At 39.3% G+C, this 22,655-nt stretch overlaps 1 protein-coding gene across 1 annotated transcript in view; it reads left to right on the plus strand.

Moving 5' to 3' along the window:
* Positions 1–22,655, plus strand: part of PGM5 (phosphoglucomutase 5) — a 73,262-nt gene that overhangs the window by 44,269 nt on the left and 6,338 nt on the right. The window contains exons 7-10 of the mRNA XM_009698502.1: positions 1,748–1,863; positions 10,857–10,992; positions 11,972–12,155; positions 17,650–17,784. Coding sequence (XP_009696804.1) covers positions 1,748–1,863; positions 10,857–10,992; positions 11,972–12,155; positions 17,650–17,784 — 571 coding nt within the window. The remainder of the gene's footprint in view (positions 1–1,747; positions 1,864–10,856; positions 10,993–11,971; positions 12,156–17,649; positions 17,785–22,655) is intronic.

Genomic DNA, 22,655 nt, shown 5'->3' on the forward strand with positions numbered 1-22,655 from the left:
GCTACCTCAAGAGAATTGGTTTTGCTCTGCTAGGATGTTAGCCATTGTTTTTTGGTTAATTGTTTTCTAGTTTTTGGCAGTACAGTCCTGTTCCCAGTGTGCAGTTACTGTCACACAGAGATTAAATCCTTTTATGTTCTTGATTTTTTGCAGAGCCATCCAGAAACCTGTTCAGCTCTGCGCTATATAACCTCCCTTATGCAGCAGCATTTCTAAGGGCCAATAATATAGCTAGTGCTATATAAACACAAGGAGGTATACACTTGTCTCTACTTCTAAACTAGAGATGTGAAAAACGAGTATAGGATTAAACATTTTGATAATACTTTTTTCTCCAGGTACTACCTCTTTAGCTCTTTTCAAAAAAGTATCTGCAATTCTTACTCTAGATCTCATTTAAAAAACACTCTTTTTTGATGTAATAGATAAGTACAAAAATGAACACCTAGGCTGAATAGGAGGAGACTTAGTTAGCAATGGATATTTATTACATAGAGAAAAAAGTGCCTTTGGAGACTTACTTACCAGTGCTGATTAACAGTTTAAAGATTTCAGAGACTGAGCTGTCATTTAGGTTCATTTATATGCCAGGTTTTGAATGGGTCAGTATTTGCATATTTGGACAGTTCATCTTATCTACTTTACATGCCTGCTTTAAGACAGAGTGATGGACCATCTGAAAACAGGTATCTCTGTTGATCAAAGAGGTGACTGCTTTTGCCTTGACATGTAACTTCTAGGAGGATTGTGTTAAGTGCATTGAATCACACTTTAATTGATCTGCTTTGCCTGGGCTTGACTGCAGTTAAAATTACGTAAATCATCTCACATCAAGTATTTTTCTGTGGGGTGGAATTTAGGAAATATTTGTTAGGTGTGATTGCCAATCCTTGGGAGATTGTAAGGTCCTTTTTAGTTGATCAGATTGCCTGACTATATGCCAAGTCTTATTTTTTATATTAAAAACTAGTTGGCTCTGAAAATCCTAGGAACACAATGAAAACAAGCAAATATAATTAGAAACAAGAAGAATGGTAGTATTCATCCTGCATAAATCCCAGCTTGATAGTAAGTTCCTTTGAGGATTTGTTTTTTTCTTCTTTCTTGTTTTTCAATCCAAGAAAGAATTTTTTCATTATAGTTTATAAGAGGAATAATTACCAGTTCACAACCTGGGGAAAATAAAGCACATTCAGCTTATATCGTGGTTTATTTTGGTTCTTGAAAATCTGCCAGCTAGTGGGAGTATTTCATATCGGTGCATCAGACTCAGATTGAGACTAGGAAAGCTTGTTCTTGAGCACATGAACAGAAGTAAAAGTGTCTTTCAAGCATATGGGTGTTGGCCACTTGTGTTTTGTAAAGGAAGGTACTTCAACATGATGCTTTAACTTTCATTAAAGTACTAGTATAACAAAACTGTGTATCTCTAGATATAACTGTTTCTTACTTACTAACAAGAGAAAGATACTGGTAAAGCTTATTGAGCTGAGGTCCTACATTTTCCGAAATACTGTACTTAGTGTATTAACATACCTGGGTTCTGGTTGAAGTCAGGTTCTGAGTCAAGAATTGGTTTTGAATGGTGCTGTTGATCTGTTCTGTTTTGGTTTGTTTGGTTTTTTTTAACTTATAGCCCAGCTGCCAGGAGATGTAGCAAGACCTAGAATATTCTTCAGCTGATCTCAGTCCATATGTAAAAAAAGCGATGTCTTAATCATGTGATGTTTTATTTTGTCTTTTCCAGAGTGGCAAAAGTAATGAAGATTCCTGTGTATGAGACACCAACAGGATGGAGATACTTTTCCAATCTTATGGACTCGGGACGCTGCTCACTTTGTGGAGAAGAAAGCTTTGGCACTGGTAAGTAATACATAACCAAAAATTTGCACAGACTTTTAATGACAACTTTTAATTTTCCTGAGCGTCTCAAGTCAAAGCCAAGAGAATCAGCAAATTAACTCTGTCTTATGCTGGAACAGAGAACTGTCAGCTGTTCACATCTTGATGATCTTCTTGCAACTCTAGTGTCCGGTACCTTCAGGTATGAAAAATGTGGAAGATCAACATTCAGAACCCGTGGGCAATCTTATCACTGCCCAGACAGCTTTTGAAGGTGCCTGGCACTCTCTTCTGACTTGAACATAATGCAGAAAGGTCTCATGGGTTCCACTGTAATAGTCTTTTCACAGACTGCAACAGCATTTGAAGGGATTTTGCCTATATGATTCAGCGTACAAAGTATAAGGATTGGTATGTCTAATGGTATGTCTAATCAAACCTGTTGCAGTTGTTGCTTTTTGGAACATCACAATTACCAAAACTCAGATAGAATCATCATTAAAAGAAATTCAGTTACATGTTGGCATCTGGGTTTTCCGCTAAGTATTTCTCCCTTATCTTCCCAGGAACCAGTCAAACAACAGAATACAGAATGGAAGACAAATCCGAGCCCTCATGAATTCAGTACTGTCAGGAAGCATTAAAGCAATAATTAAAATATATGGTCTGTAAATCTGCACAAACGTGGCTTTGGTTTGTGAGAAAAACTGAATAAATTTCACAGTGTTTCTTTTTTTCTGTCCTGGATTCTGGAACAGAAATTCTTTCTTCTTTTTATTTACTAGTAGGGTTATGTTACACGTGTTTTTGAATGAGCGCGTATCAGAAGAACTTAACCATTTGCCTGGCTAATAATTTATTCTACATTTTGGTGTGATTTCCATGGAGTTCTTTGTTTTGCTGTATAATTCATTGGCTACGGCTTTTCATAGAAAATAGCTTATCATGCAGTAAAACTTGTTTACAAGTTTCATTTTGCTTTGATTAGGTCTAGTATTAATTTTGATGGTTAAGATCAATTAGAGCAGAATGCTGCTTTTTTAAAAATGAGGATAGCTTTAAGCCACAGACATGCCACTTTATGTGTTACCCTGTCATTTACTCTCTATAAGTGTCTGAATGGAATATGATGAAAGAATCAAAAATATGTTCGATTTCTTTGGGTGTCTATCTGTAAAAAGTAAGAGAATTTAAATTGATAAGGAATGCTTATTTTCTTTTTGTTGTGAATGGGAACCAGTGTCCCATGATAAGCCACCTGGATGCCTTGGCTGAATTGCTGTGGCACAAATTTGTATTGCCTTGAATGTATCTTTTGAATAGATAATTTCAAAGGATGTTCTGCAAGGTGATTGAGTGAGTTCTAACTTGGAGAGAGGGTCAGGAAGATCTTGTACCTTTCAGAACGTACTACCATTTGTTGTAGTGTGTTGTTAGACTGCATCTCCATTTGCTCATGAGAGGTCTGGACTGGGGAGTTTTCAACTCCCACTGCCTCTTGATGCTTTTTCACCTGGCCAGGTATGTACCTCTTCCTTCTAAATATTGAAGTTCCTCCCTTCTCATCCAAACCCAAATATTTCCATGAAACTTGGGTGAGTCTTGAGACATCAGTATGACCTCATTAGCACCGAAGTTATTTGGAAAAAACTCCTACCATCATCATCATACTGTAGAAAGGAAAGTGTGGGTTTTGACTGGAAGGAATTTATAGGAGTTTGATGGTGAGTTCCTGTAGGCTGAAGTACGTCTGGGTACATTAGCCCACAGAGTGCAGCATCTCCTGCATGCGGTTTTATCTGTAGAGATATGTAAAACAAGCAGGGGTAGCCTCTGTGTGCCATATGCCATGACAAACCACTGCCTCAGGCCTGTTTCTGCTTGGGAAGTAAGGCTCCTAGACCATCTGGTGATGTTGAGTACAACTCTTTCTGTCTCAGGGAGAAGGGAATAATCTTTGGTTGCTTAGTAGAAGCCCTGTCTCCTTTGAAGAGACTTGTCATTAAAATTTTATGGTGCACTTCTTAAAAAAGCCAAACATCAAATTTCCCTGGCACATTGAAAAGGCATGTTCAGGGCTCACTAAGTGGGCTGTCCCAAGCATTGGTGGATTTTAGCCCTGCAGATCAGTGATATAGGAATCAAGAGAGTTGATTTCAGGCTTGATCTGCTTGAAAGACTGAGGACATTGTGATCTGTGTTGGCCTAAATTTATTACCCTGAGTACCAGGTGGTTGTTGAAGCTGAGAAAGAGGGATAGGTGTCTCATACAGGTCAAGGAAGGGCCTCTGGAGTCTGTCTGTTCTTCTAGGTAGGCAAGATAGTTCCTCTAGTTTCTCTCTGTTCTTACACTTGACTTTTTTCTTTTGCTTGTATCCTGCTCTACAGCCCTAAACCAGTTGCATTTTGTACTATAGCCTCTCTTCTGATTTTGCAGCTCTTGTCTCGTAACCTCAGAGCAGTCTCTGCATTCCTAGCACTCTCTGTGTTCCTGTCTTAAGACTGGTTTTCCTATCCTATCATTAATTCTTCAGATTCCTGGTGAATTCTAAGGGTACTTGAACAACATATTGCTGACCAGCATGGAGAGCTGCTCTACAGCAATATTTAATCTGCACCCTGGCATGTTCTGGTTAGATGAGCTTTGTTGTACCTGCAGCACTTCAGTGCAGAAAGCCTCCTGACGTCCTCTTTAAGCCAATGCCAGCTAAAGGCTAATCTGAACCCTCAAGATTCAGTCCAATGGGCATCCAGACAACTTGAGCACTGGGTTTATATTCCTCAGTGAGGGTGTAGTTGCTGTGTAAATGAATGATGACAGTGCCTACAGGGCAATTATGCCATGAGTATGATGCCTAAAGTTTGTTTTTCTCCTTGCCTCAGTTTCCTTATCATCTTTCAATTCAATGCAGCTGTCTGAAAATAACTCGTATGCCAGGAGGTTTATTTGTAAAACACAGTCTGATCTGTAGATGACCAATACTTTAGCGATGTGAGCTGTTTTTAGCAATAAATATTTACCTTATTGCACATCTTTTAGTAGTGTCCTAAGCTACGTGACCCTCACAAATTTCTGCCAGTATTGGGCATTTGAATCAATTTTACAGCTTTCCTCTCAGTCATATCTATTTAGGCAACTGAAACTTGGCACTTCTTCAGCTTTCAGTGTGGAATATTTAAAGAAATGTACCATATAGTTGATCAGAGTGGGAAACCTGCTGTTCTGTGCAACAGAAAGGGTTTTTTTGGATCCACCTTCTATCATCAAACTAACTGAACAGCACTGGAGACCAGTTGCTTGTGTACCCAGGTAATCCAGGGCAGCTGGAATTTCCAAATAATACAGAGCTCTGGTTTTATAACATAAGGGATTTTGCTCTGGCAAGTAAATAAAAGCAAATTTTCTGCTATAAAAGGACAACAGATTTTTAAAACATCCCATAGTGCTGTCTTTCCCAGACTTGTTTTCTGGCAGCTGATCTTGGAGCTCAACCAATGCTTTAAAAACTTCTTCCATTTTTGTAGCAGTGGGGGGAGCTTGTCAGTTGAGGTTAGTAGCTTTCTGGTTCTATTACTAATGCCCAGGACACAGTTCAGAGAAGGGCATTGGCAGCAGTAATTAGTTTCTAAATTTCATCAGCAAACTATTAATCAGGATTAGGAGAGCTGTGTGGCTGATTTATCCTTCTGCAGTTTAAGCCACTTCAGTAATTACTACATCTTTCATAAACTTGCCTGTGCTTCGTCTCTGAGTTCCAGATGCTGTTAACATCAGCCGCCTTTTCCTGCAAGGTTACGTATGGAGGAACTAGTGGAGAATATAAAAATGTGCTGCTACTGAAATCAATGAAAGCCTTAGAACAACTGTTTAGTGGTATGTGTTACAGTAACACAAATCTAAAATAATCTAATTAATTTGAATAAAGGAACAGAACAGAATGCTCCTAAATTTCCATTTGCCTAAAATACCAAGTTTCAGATTGCTGGATGATAAATTTGTGAGACTCAAGAGTGTGTACAAATGAAATTATTGAGTTTGTATACTCACTTCAGTCAGATTTTTATTTTAAAATCACATTTACAGAATGCAGTATGCTAGGCAGAGATGAGTAACTTAAGGAAAAGCAATTACATTTTCTTTGTGTGTATGACCCTGAGGGCTCACTATCTCTATCAGAATTGGAAGTCTCAGATACAGGGTAAGTTAGACATGTAAAAGACAACCTGCATGCCCAACAACTTTCCAATGTCAGAAAAGTCGTAATAGGAACATTTTGACATGATTTTACTTTGTTTCTCAGACTTTACTTCAGTTTAAGCCTGTTTAAGCCGAGTACTTCTTTATGAATGGGAACATGCTCTGAGAGTTTTTCCCAGATTGTTTACTGTCCGACTATAGCATTTGACATTTACAGTAGTACAAAATAACTTTTGCTACTGTTATATGGAGAAATATGTGACAAATTAACTTAAAAATAAGTTTTCAAAGTAGTTGCAGTTATTATAATTTCCCTTACCAATGGCAAATTAAATATAATGGGATAATCAGAAAGATACTTGTTGACTTTATTCTGTTGTCTCTTTCTGCTTCAGCTCCATAAGCAGAGTCCAGAATTCATTAATGCCTTGGATGTTTCAATTAAAAGTGTCACTGAGAATTATCCTGAGTTTGCTGAGAGCCCCCAGCAAGCCAGGAGGACCTAGTATTGCAATCTCAGGAATACATAGCTGCGACGCACGTTTTGCTGGATCCCTTTGCACAGGGCAGCTCTGCCTCTGCAGTTCCGCAGCTGCAGGTACTGGATCTATAAAGCAAAGAAGAATGGTGTTAGCTGAACTGAGGCAGCAGAACGGGCTCCCTCCCTAGAGTTTCTACCATGTCAGCTGGGCAGTAGGAATATTTGAGAGAGAGCAAAGACAACGGTACAGTAGGTGAAAAACAGAGTTGACTAACAGAGTTGCAGTAATAGATTTTAATCTGCTAAAAGAAAGAAGGGCAGTAAATAGAACAACATATGTGCATATAGCAACCCAGTTGATGGATATGCTGGTGAAATGAAAGAGATGGAATAAACAAGTTCTGAGAAATCCCAGTTGTCAGTTTTTTTCCTATTAAGAATAATGAACTGAAACACTTCTTGGGCGCACAGGATTATTGTCCTTGTACTCGCATCAGTTTTTAATCAGTGACTTATGATTCTGGAACAGTTGGATTGTTTCCAGCTTTTCCATCCAGACTTTTGCCCTGGGTTACTTTCTTCCAATGCTTTCTCCTTCCAGAGAAACAACGTCTGTGTCCTCCTGAAGGACACACGAAGACACAGCACACGCTAAAGCTGCTAGATGTATCAGAAGAATGATATGTGTATATACTCATCCCTCTTCATAGAGATTTATGAGCTTAAGCCATGCCAGAGCAAGGCTCAGAGCACAACAGAGAGCTTTCAAAAAGTTCTGTCCATGTTTCATTGGACCATTTTGATTCAATGAAACACACTTGAAGTGTTTGTTAAATCAAAACTCATCTCTTCTTTGGTGTTCAGTTCAGACCATTACGCAGATGTCATGATGTATAGACCATTTTGCTGAATGAATGCTGTGCCTTTGACTGTATGATTTATTGGTTTGCAGTCTGCAGAGTGTTACACAACAGGAGAATAAATGATTGTTTACATTGGAACAAATTGGTGAGGTGTTTAGCTCAATACCATGTCTCCACTTCTTGCTGATGTCTGTTGAGACACTTAAGCCGTTTAAGTTGCTGGTGATATCAACAGAAGAGATGACTTTTTAGGTGAAATTGAATTTTTCAGCGCTAAGGATGAATGGCTGAAAGGAGAAGCAAGCAGGTTAAGAAGGAAAGGAACAGCCATGGTGGGGTGAGCTTGTGGTTACCAGGGCCCTGCCCAGCCCCCTAGGGCTCCCCCACCCTGCCCATGGCCCAGGACCCCATGTCAGCCCTCAGGGCCGTCAGCCTCTGCCCCAGTGACGCCACAGCAGGGCCTGTCCCTAGCTCCCCACAGCCCTGCCCTGCCTGGCCGTGGGACCCCATTGAGGCCTACCCATGGTCCCACATTCTCGCCTGGCCTCAGCCCATCCCCATCCCCACGGAGGTGCCTGATGCTCGGGGCTGGGGCTGCCCTGGTGCCCCCCAGCTGCCCTGCTCCTGGCAGGGATGGTGGGATGGGCCCTGGCTGCTGGGCTCTGCCCTGCCACCCTCGGGGAGCCCCTGGTGCTCCCAGTCCCCAGGAAGCCCCCAGCCCCTGTGGTGACCCGATGACTTTTCCTGCTGCTACCAGAGGAACAATGGATGTTGGTGGGAAGTGACAGCACTATTCTAGGTCTCTCTTCTGATGGAAGTGGCAGAAACCTGCACCATTATCTGGGAACAGACTCTTGGCTACAGTAACAGTGATCATGACCATGCCATCTGCTTTGCCTACGAGTAAGCTGACTTTATTATCCGTAGGCCATATTGCTGGTGTTTCTGTGGAAGGCATCCTTCAGCTGATCTAGTGTGTTACCACAATGAGGGAGTAGAAAAGGTGAACACCTGATTATCCGAAGGGCTGACTTCCTGTGGAGAGACATTTTCCTTTCATATCTGAAGCTATTTGCAAAGCTATGAGAGCTCATGAATAACCCTGCCCTTTTTCTTCTGATTAGTTGGCATACCAAGCTTTCACAGGACCCAGGACTCTGGAGCGGGGAACAGAGTGAGCTGTTGCTCTTCCTACAGCAGCTTCTCAAGGACCAGCCTGTATCTCTGGCTATTGTAGTAGGAGACTGCCCTTATTGCAGAGAGCTCATGGATTACAGATCAAGGCAGATAAAAAGTGGCAGAAAGGAAGTATTCTTACTATCATGATAGCTGCTTTGGAAATGCAAAGGAACATTGCCATCTATCTCAGCTCTTAAATCCATCTGCAGTATTCAGTGTTCTTGTTTTCTGCATTACTTAACTCATAGACACAAACATAATCTTCATGTAAGTCTTTTTCCTCTTCACAAGTCTTCAGTAATCATTCCTGTACAACTCTGATATTGTGCTGAAATAGTAATTTGCATTTAGTTAACTCTATGGTAGTTAACTTGCGTAATGTTAGATTCAGGGTGTTGGAGGTCTACACCCCAGGGTTGAACATAACACAAAAAGACTAAGTGGGATGCAAAGCTGTGGCAGGCCCAGGACAATGGGCTCTTAGCAAATGTAGATGAGTAACAGCTGCTACCATGACTGTTACTCTCTCCCAAGAAGAGGGACTGCAAGCCGAAGGCAGCAGCAGTGACTGGAAGATGGATGACAAGACTGAACCCTCGGAATCATGGTGGCTCTGCATGTCTTGCTGTTTTCCTTATATGTATTTAATTTTCTGTTGACAGTTTTTCACAGGATTAACAGCTTCAGTGCATCAACTTATATTATGGGAGCCAAGTCCTCTGCCAGTAGCAAAACACATCCATTTTGACAGATGACTGTGTAGACCTTGCAGGCTGTTATGTAAAACCACAGCACTGCAAAGCACTCTTGCTACCACAGGATTTTCATGTTTGAGGAAGGAGGGTATTTCGTAAAACAGGTTTTCAACCTAAGACTTTTTAAGATTCCTCTCTGGACGATTTTGCTAAGCATCTTCTAAGGACACAGATAGTCCAACTGGTTGCCTTCCTGATGGGTAGGTAATTCATGGAGGAGACAAAACTTGTGAAGTCCTGCACTTGCTTTGTACTCAGGTTTTCAATAATGTGCGACTAGACAGAAAATTGTAAGATTGCAGCTAACAAACTTCACCCAAATCTAGTAGTATTATGCAAGAGCAATGGCCACATATTTGATGTTTCTTGAAGTTTCTTGAGTCTATTAGCTTATGTAATTGTCATCAGTATCTACTCGGTGTCAGATGTCTTGGATCTTACTTTGGGTTAATTCTCATGAATGCTTCCTTGTGATTTTTGGATAATCTGGGTTAGATACATATTGCCACAAAAGCTTGTTCTAAATTATCCGAAAGAAGAGGTATTTTCTGAGATGGCCAAGAACCTTCCCATGAAAGTCTTTTGTTAGAAAATACTGATTTTGTTGAAACTTTTTGCTGATTGATACCTTCCAGTTCTAACAGGCAGAGCTTAGCTTCATAGAAATACTACATTACACATCTGTTGAAGAGCGGCCTGTTACTTGAAGTTGGCATTTTGGCTTTAGGCATGGGAAGTGCAAGATCAAGTCTGTGTTCTTTTGAATTCAGATAATAGACTTGAACTTGTGCCAGCCATATCTGAAAGTATGTGCTAAATCCTGTGCAGCATTCCAAAATTGTTCTTAGTTTCCATTGTTCGATCAGTTTCTGTCGTCATAAACACAAACCTAGGAAGGGATTTAGATCTGAGCATCCAAATATCTTTACTACTGAGAGATATGGAGAAATACAGAAAGGGGAAGAAGTGCTATTTTCTGGTTTGTTTTTTTATTTCCAGAAACATTTTTTCAGGCTCTTGTTTTTCATCCTGATGGGAGGTCATGAACATTCTGGAAATCTTCATGTTTCATGGAATGTGAAAATTCTTTCTCTGCAGCTTGACAGATTAACATCTGCAGAGATAAGGAGATGCTGTTGAGCTTGACTCACATAACTCAGAACATTCTGGTTAATGGCCAGGGATTTGCCTATCTAGCCGAATTCTGAGAAACAGTACCAGAGGTGTGAAAACACCCTGTATGTCAGTGAGCAGGAATCATGACTAAGAATGTTTTCCTACTACTAGCACTTCTGTTCAAATACTTGTACATCTTTTTATTTAACCTTAGGAGTACAAAGTTTGTCATATATAAATAAATCACATTTTAAACATTAGTTCTGGTTGTCTGTATGGAAGATGTCGGAGTTGCTGAGGTTAGTGCTCTTGATTGCTGTTAGGTAACATACAAAGTTAAATGAGACATTTCACCATCCTCTTTACCTTGTTTTCTGATTTGCAGTGATACCAAATAATGTGCTTTACATATGTCTCTTTAGGGTCTGATCACCTTCGAGAGAAGGATGGACTATGGGCTGTGCTAGTTTGGCTTTCAATCCTAGCAGCGCGAAAGCAGAGCGTGGAGGAGATTGTCAGGGATCACTGGGCAAAATTTGGCCGGCACTACTACTGCAGGTGAGAAAAATGAGGAACAGGCACAGAAACTTATGCAGTTGATAGGACAATTCTGGTACAACCGTGGCTTCTTTAGCTGTGCTCAGCTGCATTTAGGTGTGCATTTGCTGTGTCCACAGAATGAAAATCTGCCACAGATTGCCACTGTTCTGTAGGCAGGTTTTTTCTCATAAGTAAGTGGCAGCAGAAGCTAATGAAGGAGTAGCATGTATATGTCACGTCTAGTATATGAGTAATTGAATTTTCTGATACCAAATGGCAGAAAGATTTGAATTATTTACTTGTGGAATCTGTAGGCATAGCTCCTTACATGGTGTTGAAAAAAAATCAAAATCTCAGCAAGATTTACTCCTGCATTTATTTCTGTATGTGCTTCCGAGTGACAGTGTTTTAGTGAGAACTGGAACTATGCCTACTTTTAATTCAAGAGAACTCCTCCAAAGATCTGAACATTTACTCATTTTTATTAAGGTCTCAAAAGGGTGAATTCTAACTGTCATTTACATCTTAGCTTCTGCCTGTCTTTTTCTCTCAAAATAGACTTAATCCAGAGGAGTTCGCATATCTATAAGGTCTTTTGCACACAGCTGTTGTCAAAACTTGTAGTAAAGTTTTCTCCATTTCACTTGACTGTTCAACACTGCACTGATTCTGTCCTTAGTCTGGGATAGGTATCTGTGTATCTATGACATTTTCTATGGTACTTTAGAAACTGTGCATTTTCTACATTATTTCTGTTGACTCAGAGTCAGGTGGCCAGTGTACAACTGTGGTGCACATGCATAATGGTCAGATTGCACGGGACTTGCATGCCTGTGCTGGTTTAACTTGCAATCAGTACTTCAGTGGTCAACCTCTGATTTTTGAAGTAAGCAGTAAATTGCTAACTGTGAATATATTGAGTTCTGTGAAAGCAGAACTGTTTTCTCAGCTGTAGGGTACTTACTTCTTGGTTCTACTTTTTTTATGTGTGTGCAAGGTTTGATTATGAAGCACTGGAACCCAGAACAGCATATTTCATAATGAGAGACTTGGAAGCTTTGATCACTGACAAATCGTTCAGCCATCAGCAGTTTGCTGTGGGTAACAATATCTACAGTGTGGAAAGAACAGACAGCTTTGAGTACATAGATCCTGTGGATGGCACTGTGACCAAAAGACAGGTATGGCTGTAGTTGTGGGGTATCAAAGTTTTGCAACTGTCACATTGTCTCTAACAGTGTTGTTTTTAATGTTCAGCTGGCAAGCCTCTCCATTTACTTATAGGATGGTGTTTTCTTTGTTCTGATAGATACCGCATTTCCTACTTAAGATTAGCTCAATCTGGGTAAGATAATCCACCTCTGGTTTAACTTGCACTTGCTGTGCATAACTGGAGGCAGTAGTGTCACAGAGAATGTAGGAGGGGATGGAGTCCTTGATGACCACAATGCACGTATAGGGAGGGTTCCCTTTCCTGAACAATGCAAAGTGTCATGTAGAAAGACAGTCTGTCTGTCTTCTATTTTCAACCTAAAATCTCCACTTGCTATACATTACAAAAAAGGTTAAAATTATCTTGCTCTTGGTGACCCACAGGTTTTGCATAATTAAGGCACAATATCTGTTGTAGCCAATCGCACGCAGAAGACTTTAGTGGATTGTACCATATGTGGACACATTTTCACTTCTGTAGCCCAAATGACCAGTTCTGTATTCTGGGCTATGTCCATAATGAGATTCCTTAGCTATCAAGAACTGCAGTTCAAACTGAGCCTTTAGTGTTTTGAAATTCGTGATGTGCTCGAAACTAACCATGTACTTTTGCCAGGTGAAAATGTATATTCAGACATCTCGAATATGAGCTATGACTCACATTAAAATGCATTCTTATTTTATGCTGTTTATTTTTATTGTGCTAGTTTCTCTGGCTTGTAAATTACTTGACCTGACCAGACCCTAGCAAATGGTATTACAAGGCATTAAAACTGTTGTCATGCCATTCTGCTCGAAGTCTTTATAGTTTCCATTCATCATTACATTCAGAAAATACAAGCAGCCCAGCTGCCACTGGGCTACTCTCTTTGTACATATTACTGCTGAAACAAGAGACGAGGATATTGTCCTGTCCGAGTCCACTGGAAAATTACAGGCATGGCAGACTTATGGCCCTTGTACTTTTAAAAACCAGCTTGTGAATTTTCAATGCACTTTTCTTTCCCTTAATTTTCATCAAAAGCCCTTGTTCTAAATTGGAATATAATTGCTAATCGTATCACCATGTAACACAAACAGAGAAACATGACTTGGCTTGTTTTCAGATGGACTCTGAAAGTGAGCCCATAAAACCAGAAAGCATGTCTTTTCATAGAGAGAAGCACGTATTTACTGAGAGTACAGTTCAACCAGTTTGTGTTTTGGCAATGACACGTTTTAGCTCCATGTGTCTGCAGCCTTGGTGGGATTCTCCACACACAATAAAATAAGAGAGGACATTGATCCATGCAAATGAAACAACAGTTCACTGCTGCCATTTTCCCCAGGTAGTTTTCTCTTCATGTAAATGCAGATGCCTCTTTCTGACTGTCGTGAGCTCCCTGCAGATTTTCCAGCTATGTTTTCAGGAATCTGTTCAAAGTTTTGTTCCTCAGTAAGTAGGGGAAAGAGATTTATATTCAGTGTAACTGCACTATGTCTCACAAATGAGAAGCTGGCTATATGATAATTAATCAGTGTTCATAAACAGCAGGTTCAGAAAACAAACACAGCAACAACAAAATAGGCAGCAAACAATACTCCCAGACTGTAGCTTCTAATTCATTCTGACTGTTGAAAACCATGAATATTGTTTATAACAGTGCAATAATAAGGCATAAAATTAAATGAAACGTTCTGCTGTTCTTGAAGACTGTTTTCATTTTTTTAAGTCCTATTTTGCTAGCCTTTGTGCACATAAGTGCATAACAGTGCTGCTCCTGAGGATCCTGTAAGCTGGAAATGGGCCCAGTTGCATTTTTGTGCAAAATTTGAAGGATGAGATGTACAAGTTGCCCATTATAATGGTTAACTTTGAGCTCTTTAATGAAATGTTCTTACATTCTGAGATTCACAGAATAAAACTCCGGAGTTTTGTTATTAAAAGTTCATTAGTGTTTTTGTGCTCCTTCATTAGATCTGGGAGACAAAGGGCTCTGCATGTAGTCTTGGTTTTTTTTGCATTTCAGTTTGAGCAAGAGTCAGGGAACAGGCATTGGAAAAGTTGGGAAGAAGTTATTTCAGATAACTCTCCAGAGATAAGGCAAAAATTCTTCTCTGTTCAGAATGATATTTCAATCATGTATTAGAAGTAAGGTATTTCCTGTCAGAGTAGTGAGTGTGGCCTCCTATGCCTAGAGGACACTCAAGGGTCCCTAGAGGAGTAAATAAAAATTGTGATATTCACAGTATTTTGGAGTAAAAGTATAGCCATTTTACATGGTCATAATTTACGTATATGTCTCTGTGTCTAATATATTGCCAGTAGGCTAGATTTTCTACTGGTGTTATTCCCTGCAGTTATACTTTAATAATGTTTTTTGAAATTCTAAGATATTTTGCTTTAAGTTTGCTGCTTAGTCTTGTTCATGCCAACTTATTATACTGGTTTATTATTATTTATTTAATTATTAAATTGGTAACTGAAAAAAACCCCAAACCACTGCAAACCAATCTACGTAGTACAATATGTAGTAGGTGTAGTTTTCTGAGAGTGTCATAGGTACTAATACATCAGTAGGCTGTTTAACTGGATTAGTATGCAAAAGAGAGAAATCCCTGTGAAGTTCCATCTCCATCACATCAGCTTCAAAGCTAGTGGGTTACCATGGAACATAATTTTGTTTCAGAGTTTCCAAACAGCTCATTAATAGCCACTAGCAGACCCAGTTTGCCTAAAATAAATATCTGCAGATGTTCAGTGTGGGAGCTGTACTGAACCTTCTCATCTGCTTCCTTCCAGAAAAAAAAATTGTCTGTTCCCATAAGAAAACATTATTCTTGTTAGTGACAAATAGTGTGCCCTATTTTATTAAAACGAGAAGTTATTCTGTCCTGTGGGCTTTTCAGTGTGTTACGCTTCTTTCTTTTCCTCTTGCATTGATTTATAAGTTCTGCATATAAAATTTTATGTTTCGTGGAGCTGACACCTTCTATATAATAAATAGCAAGTATGTGGCTTTAAGTTAATGGAGCTTATGTCAGGTGAAAAAATATCACTATGACAAACAGTAAGTAGACTGCTTGCAGTTTCGCCAGCTTGCTTTGACCTTGCTGACCACAAAAGCTCAAAAATGTCAAAAAAGAAAACTTCTGTACATTAAACTGGGTATTCTGTAACACGCGGGGATAAACTGATTTTGTCTTTACACAAGGTGCAGAGTCACAGGTTATTCTCCAGGCAATGCTTTTTCATATTTATTTGCTAACAGGGTTTTTGGCTGGTTTTTGTTGGCTTTAACAAATGTTTGTAACTCATGCCTTTTAGGTATAATTTCCAGAAAAGAGTGGGGAATATAAAAAATTAATAGCTGTCATTAATTTCTGTGGCCTTCCTGAGTGAAAAGCTTTGCTGATGCTTAAATCACACTGTTTCAATTTATCATCTTTCTTTTCACTGTCATAAAGTTAAGTGTAATGAGCAATCAGCAAGAGACAGCTCACAGGATCAGGTTGTAACAGCTTGTATAATTCTAGGCGTCCAAGATGAAATCTTGATTCTATTGAAATCAATGACAAAACTCCCATCAGCATCAAGTGAACCATCTTATTACAAAGTTAGCTTGATAGCAAATATTAGAAAAACAGTGTCTAAAGTTCAGTCTTCTGAATGTAAGCTATTTCTTTTTGACACTTATGCTGTACATATTGAAACTGCTAGATAAATTTGCATTGTTGGTACATGTTAAAATTAATATATAATACCATGCTAGCAGCTAAAAAAGAGTCATGTTTATCACCAAAGTTAGACATGGAGAATATCTCTTAGGTCGTCTAATCCAACCCGTTATCCATGTAGGGTATTTTCCTGTTGTATATTTTCTAGTGTTAATGGGCATTACACAGGAAAGACATGGACCTGTTACAGCGAGTCCAGAGGAGGGCCACAAAGATGATCAGAGGGCTGGAGCACCTCTCCTGTGAAGACAGGCTGAGAGAGTTGGGGTTGTTCAGCCTGGAGAAGAGAAGGCTCTGCAGAGGCCTTATAGCAGCTTTCTAGTACCTGAAGGGGGCTTATAAGAAAGATGGGGACAAGCTTTTTACCAGGGCCTGTGGTGATAAGACAAGGGGTGGTGGTTTTAAACTAAAGAAGGGTAAATTCAGACTAGATATAAGGAATAAATTTTTTACGATGAGGGTGGTGAGACACTGGAACAGGTTGTCCAGAGAGGTGGCAGAGGCACCATCCCTGGAAACATTCAAGCTCAGATCGGATAAGGCTCTGAGCAACCTGATGTAGTTGAAGATGTCCCTGCTCAGGGGCTGGACTGGATGACCTTTAAAGGTCCCTTCCAGCCCAAACCATTCTGTAATTCTGTGTTTATCAGCCAAACAATGCTTTACACAGTGCTGAAGATGTTTTGACATATACCTGAGGAAACAAAGGTTTCTACTTCTACTTTGGAATATTGGAGCACTATGTTGCTAACATCAGTGTCTTCTCAAGCTGCTGATAAAACTGGAAGAATAAAATGCTTCTCTCTTAATTCTCTCTTCTCATTTTTAAAATAGTTTACTGCCCCTTAAACAAAAGTAACAAGGATCTCAGTGTACGTGCTAGACATTTGCCAACAGCAGGACTGAAAGGGGAGATAAAGTTCAGTGGCATAGCAGAGGTGGCACTTAGCTAAGCGTACCATTTACAGAAAGGGAACTAGACTGTGTGTTAGTGCAGAATTGGTACAGTATTGAAACACTACAACTATTTTACTGTGTAATTTAGTCCTTTGGCCTTAATGGCCTTCCTGTACAGAAAGTCTGTCAACTGTGGATCCAAGTATATGGTCTGTGGTCTGTAGAAGAATGTGTTACGTACAGTATGAAAGGGGGGAGAAGGAAAGAACAAAAGAGGTGAAAGTGGGAGCAAAGAGCAAATTCATAATAATAAATCCTTTTTGTTGTACATACAGTTAATGTGCATTAATTAGTGTACTTGCAATTAATTAACCCTTAAGTTTTGCAAGTTGTACTACAGACTCTTGTTGAAATTCTTGTAATCAGATATTGATGCATGGTCTGTGACAGGTAGCAACTGATCCTGTCTTTTGTATTGACTACTGACAACTGATTTTTGATCCTGGATCCTGTAGCTATTTCTTAGGCCACTGATCCTTACTGATCTTGTAACTATTTCTCAGGGCATTGATTTTCTGCTCTGCCACACAGAGGAAGAACAGGTCAGCTAAAGAAATTAAAAACAGCAGTAAGAGAGTCCTTGTTACGAGGAGTGGGAGGGAATACACAAGTTCATTTCTAGTGTTTAGAAAGGGGAAAAAGAGTAATAAACCAAGTTGTCCAAAGTTACAGGGAAAGAGGAATTGCATCCAAATGACTCTTCCTTTCACTTTTTATTTTAAAGCAGTGAACTGTGGTTTGTAAAGGTGCTGCCACCTTACATATATGCTGCTCTTTCTTCTCCCATAGGGGCTGCGGATTATTTTTTCAGATGCTTCCAGGCTCATCTTCAGAATGAGTGCTTCTAGCCATGTGAGAGCTACTCTCCGGATCTATGCAGAAAGTTATGAAAAGGATCCTAGCCAACACAATAAGGAACCACAGGTAATGCAATAGCATTGTAATAGGTCAATAAGTAATTCACTTCCTCTGCAATAGCAACGGCTACATGTTTTCATCTTTAATCAGAAGGAACACTCAGCACTTTGACCCCTGTTTGCTGTGTTTGTGGATGATTTTCCTAATCATGTGACTGTACACGTTTTGAGGCAGGACCAGGAGTTTTAATATATGTTTATGTAATATCTAACACAACAGGGATGTCAAGGGCTGAAATGCTGAGTGATAAATGCTGGGCAATGACTTCTAGTCTATTAAGAGGAGACATGCTAGTTTAATTTTTCACTCATTTTTTTGCAGGTGTTGTAATCTGAATTATAGAACAGTATTAAAAAAAAAGATAATTATTTTTCAAGCAGGTTATCTGTGGATCGCTTAGTTACAGCATCCCAGGGATTCCTCACAATGAGCGTACAGTTAGGAAATATGGATGCCAGAGTCTAAACAATGTAGGGATTCCTTGTAAGGGAAAGACTTGCAGCTGTCTGGGAATTATCTCATATCATAACCAGACTCCTTCCTAAGAAGAGTGAAGGTTGAGAGCAAGTTGCAGTATAGTCCAGCAGAAGCCTAAAACATTTCATTATATAAATCATATTTCAAACTCTCAGATTTCTCCTGGTAAAACACCTTCATGCTGTGATATACAACAAGAGAGAGAACCAAGAATGTGTCATGGAAGAGAAGATAAGCATTTGGCTTCTAGTAAATCAAAATGCAAATTTCCCAAAACATAATAGCTGTCAAATGCATTAATGCATTTGAACCCTAGGTAAATGTTTGACATTGTTTTTTCACCAGATTCCCACCATAAACTTAGAAAGTTTCTTCTTATGCTATTAAACATTTGCATATCAGTCATGAAAAGTGCTTCAGTTTCTCCAGACATGTTGCAGACTCTATTCCTGCAGATACGATCTATTGATTTTATGTGCTTTTTCTTAAAGTAACAGTTTGTATCCTCAGTAACTCCTTGGATAGAATACTTATAATGTTAAGTCTCCAACAGAGTAAGGGACCATTTTTTGGCAATTTTATTGATTTTCCGTGCATTCAGGTTTAGCGAGCTAGCAAGGTCATAGATATCTTTTGACCAAGGAAGAACACTGCTACAACCTCATTTGCACTTGCTACTGTATTGGGTTTACATGGCAAGGTTTTGGTAGCAGGGGGACTGCAGGGGTGGCTTCTGTGAGAAGACACCAGAAGCAACCCCTGTGATGAACAGAACCAGTTCCAGCTGACTCCTGGGTGGACCCACCACTGACCAAAGCTGAGCCAATCAGCAATGTTGGTAGCCACTCTGTGATAAAATATTTAAGAAGGGTAAAAGACGCTGTGCAACAGCAGCATGGAGGGAGGAGTAAGAATATGTGGGGGAACCAACTGCGCAGTCACCAGGGTCAGTGAAGAATGGAGGGGGAGTGATAGAGCGGCTCAGTGGGCACCTGGCAGCCAACCAAGGTCAGTGCACTGCAGCTATGTCAATTTTGTTACAGCACAAATTGTTCATCAGTTGCAATTAAGCCGACCATTTTAAATATGGTTCTTTGTGCTATGTAGGCAAGGCATAGATGAAATGAAAATAAGTCATGGTAAGAGACAGACTAAGAGTTCATTTTAGAGATTTGCAGTGGACTTACAGTAAACTTGTGATACGTGACACAAAAAGTGTGATCTGAACACGTTTCCTGTCTAATGAATCCCAACAAAAAATAATAAAAAATGACAGAGCAGATACTTGCGGCATTCATCTAGCTTAACTTTTGACTATTTAATTACAAATGAGAATGTGCCTTTTAAAATTGAATCCTTTTTGCATCAATGGATTGTTCTTCTTCACTTGTTAGAAGGTATACAATATGAGAGAAGTGACATGCTTGCAGTTCAGGCTTGTGCGTCTCCTCAACTAACCTACAATGAATGCCCAGTATTTAACACTTGTTTTTTTAAATGAGTGGAAAATAGCAGATGTTCTTAGTGAATTTTCCACTTGTGAAGAGACTAGATTGGAAGGAGAAGAGATTATCCTTAGAAAATGAGGAATGTCCTGCCATTTTCTATATATATACCAGAACCTGTCAGATTGTTACACTTTTGGCTGTTTATCCAGGATGCTCACTAGTGAACAGATAATCCAAGGGGTAGAAATGTCATTGCTTTGAAACTTGGTGCAGGGACTTTCCTGCAGTTATGCAGTGCAGACAGACGTTTTAACAATCAGACTGCCTCAGGAAATACATGGTACTGTAAACACCCTCCTCATCTCTTGCCATGTGCACAAAATCTGGGACAAAGAGCAGTTTCATCTTGATTAATGCAATAAATTCTTTACCTGGTTTCTCATTGCATAGCATTGGACGGTTCCCACTGCTACTCTTTCCTTGCCCTGGCTGGATACATGCCAGCAACATCAGGGCACTAGGACCTGCAAGCTCATAGATTGTATCCTGCAGGCAGATGGTGGATTTCAAGGGAGTACCTAAATTTGATTTCAGGAGATCCTGATGTTAGTACAAAAGTAACTAAAATTTTCTCAGGACAACATTTGATAATCTTCAGTGGAATATATGGAAAAGAGTGAATAGCAAACTCTTTTTTCAGATAACAGCATTGCTGTGGAGAGGCAGCATAGTTTTCCTGATATTGTAATTCCTTTATTGTTTAGTTTGCTTTGAGATTCATGCTGACACGTGTACATCTAGAAGAGCTGTGACAGATTTGAAGTTTTAAGTACTTTGTTTCCTATTTACTTTCAGTCATAGGGGCATGGTCAACATACTAATAAGTGACCAGTTATTCAAAGAGCACTGACATAAAGAAGTATGTAAAGTGTATACCTTATATGTAATATTTAAGGAAATTGTTACATTTGAGATAAATGCCTACTTTTCTTTAAATGTAGTTGATCGTTGTAATTGGGTAGATGACTACATTTTCTGTATCATTGCATTCTGCCTGGAAAAGCTGATCAGAAAAAACTTTCTTCCATACTTTTTGTATCATAAATGAAGACATAAAATTATTTGATGATTGGCTGCTTAAGTAAATACTTCATTGCTTCTCCTTGTTGGACCACCTCCTTCCAGTACTTTACTTTTATTGTTTACATAGACAAGTGGAAGATGAATGCTTTGCATTGCTCCATGTTTTTGCCTGATTACATTCCAGTCAGTACCAGAAACCAAAGGCAAAAATACCTTAAGACATCTTTTTGACTCTTTTTCACAAGAAATAAATATCTGTGTTACAGTGCCATTTTATGTAATAATTGTGGTAACTAGCTTGAGTTTGCCTCATATCAGGCATCTTTTTTTTTTCCCCTTTTCCTTTCAAGCAAAGCCTTTTCTAAAATTAATCAGCCAGCTTTTCAGTAGCTTTCAAGTTTTTCTAGTTTGCTTCTGTTCTCTTTGACAGTGTGACTGCTGATGGTGAATCTTCCACAAATAAGCAGAAATCTAAACCACACCTTCCTGAAACACCAATATGACATTAGGGCACTTTCTGAGTTGTGTGAACTGAGAAGTAGTGTAAAGACAGTATATACAAGTACATTTCTTTTAAAAATAACTGTTCACTTGAGGTGGACAGAATTAATAATTCACATTAGAGATGCTGTACTTCTGTGTGTGACCATAGTTCCTTTCCCACAAAAGGTTGGATCAGATGATCTGTTAAGATCCCTTCCAACCTGGGCTGTTCTATGATGAACCCTTGGAATAAAATGTGGACAGAGATCTGTAACAATGCTTAATATCATCCAGGTTCAACTACCATGAGAGTGTTACCTCACTTACCTCAAAGTAGGCCCTACTTTTGTTTGATACCCAACAGAAAGTCTGACATGCTTTGAAGCACTATTGGGGCTAGTCAGAGCTGTGCCTTTTAATTTTGACCCCAGGGAGCTATTCAAGTGAGTGGTACTCAAGTGAAGCTCTCCTCATACTTTGTTGTGCTTTAGTACATGCAACTCTGCATGAGTCTTACGGGAAGAGCTGATTCCCAGGCCTTATTGCCTTTAAGTTTATATTTTTCTTCAGAAACGTTAGAGCTTCTGTAAGAGCATTCTTGTAACCAGACAGAAGCAAGGCTCATAAGGACCTTTTGTTCCAATTTATATGTAGGCCAAACAGTAGCTATTAATAAATATAAGGGTCACCCAAATCTTATTTTAGTAGCGTCTTTCATACAATTAATTGTTAATACTTTCCACCTAGAATAAATTAAGCATAGACAACTGCCTGATCAACAACATAAGAGTCCAAGGGAAAATAGTAAATTATGCCAATAATTAGAAGTTCGAGGTCATAGATAAATGTGAATAGCAGTGGCTTCTAGCTGTTGAACGATCGAAGGAAATTGGCAGAAGCAGCTTCATGATCACCTGGGAGATAAGGAGTGGCTGCTTTTTTTCTGAGTAGTTCAGTTCTTCCTATAAGCCAGTATCAACAGCAGTGAAAATCAGGAGTAATGAAGAAAAATGACCATCATGCTCTGTGCAAAGTGTATTAAAAACAATTCAATGTAAGCATTTTAAGATTACGTAATTTATAGTGCTGATACAATCTAGTTCTAAAAACAAGTCTTGAAAACAATGCCCAACGTTTTTCTGAAACTGGAATGTACCCCTTAGAATGGAAGACCACTCTGTTGGTGCTTCTTGTCACTGGTGATGCTCCTTGTCACTGGTGATGCGCCTCATCACTGTGCATTCGTGAGAAAATTGCTTTCCAGCTACCTTGGAAGATTTCCTTAAAAAAATTAGTTCTTTGATTTTAAACTGTCAAATAGGCATCCAATTAGCAATTTCAGGAAGTTCAGTTCATTATAAGAAATGACAAAGTTCTATCTGAAGT

This window comes from Cariama cristata, unplaced genomic scaffold, assembly GCF_000690535.1.
Source record: "Cariama cristata isolate BGI_N322 unplaced genomic scaffold, ASM69053v1 scaffold2034, whole genome shotgun sequence".
NCBI classification, from domain to species: Eukaryota; Metazoa; Chordata; class Aves; order Cariamiformes; family Cariamidae; genus Cariama; species Cariama cristata.